At 28.7% G+C, this 9,347-nt stretch overlaps 1 protein-coding gene across 1 annotated transcript in view; it reads left to right on the top strand.

Annotated features, from left to right (window-relative positions):
- LOTGIDRAFT_229818 (hypothetical protein) overlaps positions 1-8,566 on the top strand; it is a gene marked incomplete at both ends in the record, with an annotated part of 16,092 nt that extends 7,526 nt beyond the window's left edge. The window contains 13 exons of the mRNA XM_009068346.1: positions 765-838; positions 1,167-1,206; positions 1,551-1,641; positions 1,887-1,968; positions 2,344-2,598; positions 2,825-2,998; positions 3,600-3,719; positions 4,295-4,372; positions 4,570-4,767; positions 5,840-5,989; positions 6,265-6,399; positions 8,126-8,249; positions 8,505-8,566. Coding sequence (XP_009066594.1) covers positions 765-838; positions 1,167-1,206; positions 1,551-1,641; positions 1,887-1,968; positions 2,344-2,598; positions 2,825-2,998; positions 3,600-3,719; positions 4,295-4,372; positions 4,570-4,767; positions 5,840-5,989; positions 6,265-6,399; positions 8,126-8,249; positions 8,505-8,566 — 1,583 coding nt within the window. The remainder of the gene's footprint in view (positions 1-764; positions 839-1,166; positions 1,207-1,550; positions 1,642-1,886; positions 1,969-2,343; positions 2,599-2,824; positions 2,999-3,599; positions 3,720-4,294; positions 4,373-4,569; positions 4,768-5,839; positions 5,990-6,264; positions 6,400-8,125; positions 8,250-8,504) is intronic.
- Positions 8,567-9,347: the final 781 nt, after the last annotated feature.

Below are 9,347 nucleotides of genomic sequence, written 5' to 3'. Positions count from 1 at the left end.
CATGTACGTCTTGTCACATGATAAACCAGCGTTTATTTCCCCATAACGATAACAAGATCCACATTCATTCCTTATATTTACATTGGTTTACTTTTGTGATAAAATACGCTAAAATGTTCTATTTTATAATTGTAAAAATACCCGAAACCGTTGTTGCTTAAATCACCTATATCTGTCAATCAAGTTCACCGACCAGCCCCTAACAATATAGTTCTATAAATCGACAGTCTAATTTGGATGATAGAATTATCAAATATTTATTATTCCATTGAAATATTAACAACAATTGTAAATTTAAATAAATTGTAAAATTAGATTAGACTCTAGGTAAAAAAAAAACTTGGGTCAATCCTTGTTTTTGTTTTCGATGTATTCATATGCCTTATTGTCACGTGACAAACTACAGTTATTGGAAAATAAACGCCGGTTTGGCTAACTGGTTTATTGAAGGGAGTGATAGTAGAAATGTAAATATACATCAAAAAACTGAAAAAATGTTAAGGTCATTCCTTATAATTAAATCAACTTGAATACGTGTTTAATTATTTATATAATATAACAACAACTTTAGGCACTAAATTGGCGCAATCAAATTGCGTGATACCGTGTAAACAGAATTGTGATTTAATTATTCTAGATTGTCATCTAAAAGAAACAGATCTAAATACCCAAATGTCATTATTGTCTTAACTGTAATTTTTTTTTGATATTCAAAGGTTATTTGCAGTTACCAATGTTTTGCCAAATTTATTTCTATATTTAAGGTGTTATTGGAGTTGAGTTTCCTTTATCTGATGAACCACCATTAGGTGATTGGTCTGTACAAGCTTCAACAGAGGTTAGTCGTTTACTTTGTTTTAAAAGGGTTAATTAAAAACAGAGAGTACTATTTGTTAATTAAGCAGTTTGACCTAGTTTTGGTTTTTGGATTTATAATGGCTTGATATTATTAGTTGAAACCTTTAGAATACCGTTACATAGGAAACATATTTCTCTACAATTTTGCATATTTTACTCAAATCCGTACAGTAGTTTTCTAACAGCTTCCAAAATGGATAAAACCCTACTTTCAAGATACAAGAAACCAATACATACTGTTACCGGTACTCAATAGATTTTATTTAATATATTAAATATACAATTGTGCATGCATTATTATATTTTAGGGAGGTAGTGAAATGAAGACAGTCAAAATAGATGAATATGGTATGTATGAATTGAAACATTTTATCTTCCTATTTTTCATGGAAAATGTATATATCCGTTGATGGATCTTGAACATACACAGCCACACAAAGGGTCTTGTTTATTTTTTTTAAGCTATTTTCTAACAACCCGATATTTAGCAGAGTACTATAGTAAACTTTTGATTTTTTTTAGTAATTGACTTTAATTAATTTTGATTATTTATATACGAAACATTATTTGAGGTTGCCCTTTTTTTTAAAGAAAATCTTACAAAATTAGATTGTTTTCTGGATTAGTCAAAATTACAAAACTAAAATTTGGCTTGTTGAATAGATTTTTAATGAATGTTGAATGTTTTGTAGTATTACCTAAGTTTGAAGTAAATACTGAAATCACCCCTGGCTATGTTCTATATGGTAAACAAAATCAAGTAACTGTTAAAATCAGTGCTAAGTAAGTTATTAGCAGAGATATTTGTACATTCAGGAATGATTCAAGACAAAAACTGGAGCAGTTCATTTTATGTTGAGGTGGTGTTAGTAATGATCACAATACTATAAAAAAACACATTTGAAATAATGTATCAACTCAAATTTCAAATGTGTTTATTTCAGTAATGAAATTACAAGATACAATATTTCTAATTATGCCACGTCAATCTTAGACTATCAATGATATTGTTCTGCATATATTTATAGATATACCTATGGTAAAGATGTAAACGCCATGGCTAAAGTGTTACTTAAAGGTGATAGTATGACAAGTGAAAAAACTGTTAATGTAAGTACATGTATATGACTTTCACTTATTGGACTAGTCCAAATATACTTTACAACTAATGTACTTTTAAATGTAATATACTGTTTAATTAAAGATAATCTTTTAATCAAAATTGGATGCCCATAAAATATGAGAATAGAAATAGAGTAGGGAATATACATACAAGTGTGTCTATATTTTTCAATATTGCTCCAGGGGATTATCATAGTGATACCACGAGTGTGCATCTTGTTGCAGATAGCAACAAAAATGGCATCATTTGAGGAAAAATTATTTAATATGTGATAAGAATATTTACATGGGCGTAAATCTCCTGTATTGGTAGAGTAGTATTGTACATGTATGTAATATATATGAATTTGTAATGTATTTCAGTTTAAAGGCTCTGTAGATGTACCATTTACTGTAGAAGAAATGTTGGGTAGTGATATGGTAAATGATTTAATGTTTGGAAGATACTATTGGACTGAGAAGAATATAGATGTTACTGTAAATGTAACGGATGTCACCTCCAGATTTTCTATATTGGATGATTCTTCTGTTAAATTCTACTCTTATCCTCAGAAAATTCATCTTGAGCCTATGAACTCAATGAATATTTATCATCCTGGTTTACCAGTTAAATTTCGGGTAATTTTTTTAGAATTTTTTTTTACCTAAGTTAGGTTTTTGAATCTAAATACATTAAACATTTGTGTCACATCTAATTATACAAATGTACATGTATTTATGCATAAGGTAAATCCAAAATGACAAAACTGTATCCAAACAGGAATATCAATAAAATGAGAATATGGGCATATAATATAATGCCAAATAGTTTTGAGAGTCATGTATCATCTATTGAATGTTGTAGGTAAAAGTTACAGATCCTGTAGGTGAACCATTATCTGAGTACGGAATGACTGTCAAAGTATCCCAGGGTTATTCTGGTAAAAATGTTCAGTATGTTACTATTAATTCTGCCCAGTGGTATGAAGTATCTTTTACTACTGAAGACCAAGATGCCAGTTCTAACCTATATATTCAGGTAAGACAAATTAACTTTATATTATTGTTTGTATTGACTAATAAGAAAATGTACGTTGGAATCCTATAAAATTTTTTGTAGACAAGATAGAGGCTCCATTTTTAAATAATTTTTTGGATGAAACTGGTTTTGCACATGCAATTGTAAAAAGCTAAAATCTGATTTCTAAATGGCTTCATTTTTATCAGAATTTGATGAAACTTGGTGCATATCGATTTAGAAGAATGACCCATTTCAAATTGACAAATACAGTTCTCAATACAGTCAATAAAACTTAACCAAAATTAGATATGTATAATTTGATGTATGTGGGTTACTGCTCTGAAACATATCGGATATTTTATTTTGTAAGATTAAATTATTTTGATTAGTAAAACCAATGGCATGTGCACATTACCATAATTTCTAGAGTTGTCAGGGTATATCGATGAATCAGTACACTGTGATCCGACATAAGTGTTATAGTTTGCATGATCATGTATCATTACTTTTCTATACCAGGCAGACATGAATGGCCTACACATAGAACTTGAAATCTTCCAAATGGAGAACAAATATGTATCCCTGTTATCATATCACAACTAATAATGTTTATTTCAAGGCTGAGATAAACGGTACAGATAAAAAAGTTGCTAATCAAGCCTCAGTTTCATTAAATGCTTATAGCACAGAGGGTAAAACAGTTATACAACTCACTAACTTAGACGGCTTTACAACAGAGGTATGAATTTTAATTTATATTTATAATTTCCCAAATTCCTAACTCTCTTTTGCAGACATAGTAATATTTGATAAAAAGAGATTGACACATAAGACTATAGAAATGTATCAAAAGTGTATATATGTCTAAAAAATATAATTAAAACAATAAAAATGATTTAAAATGATATGATTTGATAAAATGAGAATGATGATATATTGCTATATTGATGTGATATTAGTACGGGTGATTATTTTCCTCTATGATCAAGGAAAAATAAAGAATTTGTAGAGTCTGCAAATAAGATTTTAAAAAATAGAGAAACACTTTAGGAAACTAAATTTGACAAGAACTATGTCTATATGGCACACATCATCCATACATCTCTTTTTATGAATATTCAATGATACTAATTTTATTCAGCAATTTGATGAAATGATTCTTAGTGTAGATCCAAATAAAAGAGCTATATTTTTATGAATTGAATTTCAATTATTCTGAAGTTGAAAATCATCACAGCTTGTTCGGAAATTGTGTATTATGATATAACTATAAGTGAATGAAGTTGTAATTCTCCGTGTTATTAATTATTGTAGAAATTAGATTTAGACAAAGATCAAAATATTGATGTAAAAGTTAAGGCAACTGGTTCTCTATCATTGATGTCCTATGTAGTAAGTATTATTTGTACCTTAAGACTTCTATAAAACTTAATGTTTACTTTTACAACATACATTTACAATTTCTTTAGATTTCAAATATATTTTATATATACTAGGCATGGTACACTTTATACTTAGTTTAAAACTTGTCAGTTAAATTTAACGATATTCAGTATTTTGACCACATTTTGTAATTTGTCTAATTTTAGGTATTATCAAAAGGGAAAATAACAGCCAAAGGATCACTAGATTTTTCCAGTAACCTAGAACAAACGATAAGATTAACAGTGACAAGTGATATGTCTCCTATGGCTAATTTATTAGTTTATGGTGTTACTAATGGTAAAGTTAAAGAAGTCATTGTTGATGTTTATGAAATTATGATTGATAATGGCATGAAGAATAAGGTATATTTTTCAAATTACAGTGATATTTATTGAGATTCTTTGTCTTTGTGATTTTTATCTAGATTCTGTGTGTCTTTGATTTGTATCCAGATTATATGTGTCTTTAATTTGAATCTAGATTCTGTGTGTCTTTGATTTGTATCTAGATTCTATGTGTCTTTGATTTGTATGTAGATTCTATGTGTCAGATTTCTTAACAGTAGATTCTATGTGTCTGTTATTTTAACAGTGATTTGTATGTAGATTCTATGTGTCTGTTATTTTAATAGTGATTTGTATGTAGATTCTATGTGTCTGTTATTTTAAAAGTGATTGTATGTAGATTCTATGTGTCTGTTATTTTAATAGTGATTTGTATGTAGATTCTATGTGTCTGTTATTTTAATAATGGTTTGTTTGTAGATTCTATGTGTCTGTTAATTGAATAGTGATTTGTATGTAGATTCTATGTGTCTGTTATATTTGTATGTAGATTCCATGTGTCTGTTATTTTAACAATGATTTGTTTGTAGATTCTATGTGTCTGTTAATTGAATAGTGATTTGTATGTAGATTCTATGTGTCTGTTATATTTGTATGTAGATTATATGTGTCTGTTATTTTAACAATGATTTGTATGTAGATTCTATGTGTCTGTTAGTGATTTGTATGTAGATTCTATGTGTCTGTTATATTTGTATGTAGATTATATGTGTCTGTTATTTTAACAATGATTTGTATGTAGATTATATGTGTCTGTTAATTGAATAGTGATTTGTATGTAGATTCTATGTGTCTGTTATATATGTATGTAGATTCTATGTGTCTGTTATTTTAACAGTGATTTGTATCTAGATTCTATGTGTCTGTTATTTTAATAGTGATTTGTATCTAGATTCTATTTGTCTGTTATTTTAATAGTGATTTGTATGTAGATTCTATGTGTCTGTTAATTGAATAGTGATTTGTATGTAGATTCTATGTTTCTGTTATATTTGTATGTAGATTCTATGTGTCTGTTATTTTAACAGTGAGTTGTATCTAGATTCTATTTGTCTGTTCTCTTATCAGTGATGTTTTTCTATATTTCTAGGTGTCTGCACAATTCTCAGCTCCTGAATTGCGTGCTAACAGTAAGGTGGATCTAACAGTGAACTCTGACCCTCAGTCAGATGTATTTGTATTGGCTGTTGATAAAAGTGTTATGTTATTAGCTACTGGTAATGATATCACAAAGGAGTCAGTAAGTAGTATTTTGTTAACTTATGTTCTTCATGATCACATTCTATTTAACGTATGAATAGAATAGTGTTTATAAAACATGCTCACTAAATTCATTTTCATTTCAGAATATGTGGACATCATTTTATTTCAAATTAATAACAAAATTTCACCGACTATGTTATAGTGAGATATATGTTGAGCATTTGTAGATTATTGTTTTTAAAGATTAAAATGTTATTATAGATAGATAGACTGACTCACATTTACATGTATACATGTACTTCATATTTGTAGCTTATGGATAATTTTAAAATGTTTACTGGAGAAAAGAAAGAAAATGATAGGCCTGGTTTTGGAGAAATTATGTTCCGTAAAAAACGATCTATTATTGGAGGTTACGGTCAGACAAATGCTGATCAAATATTAAAAGTAAGTTCATTTATCTGTTGCATTAGCTCATGGTTTTCCTAGGAAGGATTTATGCTATAAATTTGTCTTTATTTTTAAAAAAATTTAAAATTTGTCAATAGCTTGTCTGACATGGCAGTCATTCAATTTTGAAAAAAACTGTTTCAACTACTTTTTACTGCCCTCTGAATATCAATCAGATTTAAATTTTTTAAATGAAAATAATTTGAACAGACACAGATGAGACATATTGATTTATTTTTTACGAAGTTTCACTTGAATGGAAAAACTCAAGAAAAACTATCACTGTTAAACAGTGAGACAAGTCAGAGGCAGAAACCAAATACCCAGAAAACGTGGAACTGTATTTTGATCATATTGATTTCCATGTTTTGAAATGAAATTAATATTTTCTTATTAGCGTTCAGGATTAGTGTATATGACTAATATACAAATAAATGAATCAGTTATGTGGTCCATAAGACCATTAGCAGCTGTCAGACAGGAATTTTGGTTAAATGGTAATATTGAAACCATTCACAGCTCACACTTTGGCTTCGATTGAAATTGAATTATTATGATCATTCCTCAAATACCACAACAGATATCAAGGAAATAATGGCTTGGATTGAACTTAAGTTGAATTAATCGGAACCAAAGTATGAGCAAACTCAGTGAATGTCCATATAGTATACAAGAGCACAGTATTTAATTGCTTGATCACTAGATATATAAGAAAAGTATTAAATGAATTAAGGCTGTGATAATTATTGTCATTTTATATTTGAGATAGAAGAATGTGTTTGTAACAGTATTGAGTATACATTAAAAATAAGGTAGAATTTTTGGATTGTCACATTGGTAACAAATGTTGGTATACTGATACTTAGTGAATCACCTCAAATATAATCTTAAGATTAAATAACTTGATCTTTATTAGACTATAGGACTGAAGTACTGTAGCAGTAAGAACATACATATAAAAACAACTGTTTTATTGAGAAAGTGTATGTCTATTACCTTATCAATGAAATATTAATTCTTGTGTGGTCTTGTAACTATGTAAATGTGAATGATATGAATCATGTTGTTTTATGAAGTGTGTCACGTGGGCTTAAAATACACATTATTGGGTGAAAATAGATCAAATTACCATCTTTATTAGGGGATTAATTAATCAGGCAATGATAATATTATTACGTGATGATATTAACGCGTGTTACCGACGATCAAGATACAAGTAATGATAGATATTTTGTTGATTTATGGTAAAGAATTTGGACATTGAAAACGGTAGGCCCCGTGAAAATTTGATCAAGAAAAAAATAAAAAATCGGTAGAATTTGGTATCCCGCCAGTAGAGCGGTAGACAACATGCAAAAACGGTAGAAACCCGACAACATCGGTAGATTACACATGTATGGATATGATCACATAAAACGGATGTTATATTATCGGTATCCTATATTTTCAAATATTTATCATCATTAGTTTAATGTAAAAAATCAAAATCTTTCAAAGAAAATAGATAAGAATATAAATAGAGTCTGATTTCAGCCAGAATGTTTATCAATTTTGTGTGGTCTGATGTTATGTGAAGTTTCTTTAAATGTCTATTACTATTCATTTGTCTTGTAGAACTTTTTGATCTGCACAGTTTGAATATGAAGTATTCCTATTTCACATTCACTTTTTTCTAGCTTTCATATCTTGGTGTCTAAATTCTTTCTTTACATTTCTTCTGCAGGCTTCAGAACTGTTATATTTAACAAATTTTGACATGAAAAAGAACACATTTGATGTGTTTCCCATACTGCAGAGAGCAGAATGTGCCAATTGTGGGATGGCATTTGCTGCTGCCCCTGATGCAGGTATGTGGTTGATAGGCTGGATGTGGTTTTTTTTTCAGAAATTTGATACATTTTACCTAACAACATTTTTAGCATGCATTACTTAGTAATTTGCTAGTTCGCTAGAAAAATGCTGCATTTTACCTCTATACCCTCATTTTTTGTTAAATTTAATTTTACTTATTCTTGGTAGTGGTTAAAGTTTGTTATATTTTGGGTAGATAATATTAATGTTTTAATGATTCAGATGTATTTTAATTTTCCTCTACTTATCAGGTGTTGGTTTTATGGCTGATGTTGATTTTAACATTGGTCCGTCCTTCCACAATTGCTCATAAACTCTTTTGAAGGAATAAGATTGTTTTCATTTGTTTAGGAATGACATGTTTACATAATGTGGTTAGGATTAGAGTGTTGTATGGTATGTGATATGTGTTTGCGCTTGAAATTGACACAAGGTGTTTATGTTTGACTTTGTTTACATGTGTTTAGGATATAGATAGTTCAGATGTATTTAGGAATGAGATTGTTTACATGATGTGGTTAAGAATGGGATTGTTTACAAGATATGTGGTGAAGATTGTGATTGTCAGTATAAAGTGTTTAGAAATTTTAAGTCAAACGTGGTTAGTGTTTAAGACATTTTAATGTTTTCATGTAAAAAAAATGTTACTTCAAGAATATTTGAAATTTATTATATTTACTAGGTTAGTGGTCTCAAATATATAACAAATGTTGCTGTAGCTAGCAATAAATTTATGGTTGAAAGATTGAATGATATGGTTCCACAACTAATGCCAGCTGCACTTCCAGGAGGTATATCATTTAATTGATGTGCTTGATATTGATATTATTAGAAAGATTAGTATTTATTATTAGTATGTAGTAGTCCTTAGAATTCACTTTTGATTATTGTCTGAGCAAAGCAAAAGGTTTTTTTTTTTCTTTCTACATTTTTAAAGAAAATTGCAATGTCAGCCTCAAAATGGTACTATTAGTCTTCGAATGCTTTCGCATAGCTAAAAGTATAATTTTTTGTATGTTTACATTAAAAAGATACACATTTCCCTACTACAAATTGCAACCAAAAATTTTAAATGAAAATTGTTCTCTGTAAAA

The sequence above is a fragment of the Lottia gigantea genome, assembly GCF_000327385.1.
Source record: "Lottia gigantea unplaced genomic scaffold LOTGIsca_9, whole genome shotgun sequence".
Classification (NCBI taxonomy): domain Eukaryota; kingdom Metazoa; phylum Mollusca; class Gastropoda; family Lottiidae; genus Lottia; species Lottia gigantea.
This window is presented reverse-complemented; position numbering and strand designations above follow the sequence as displayed.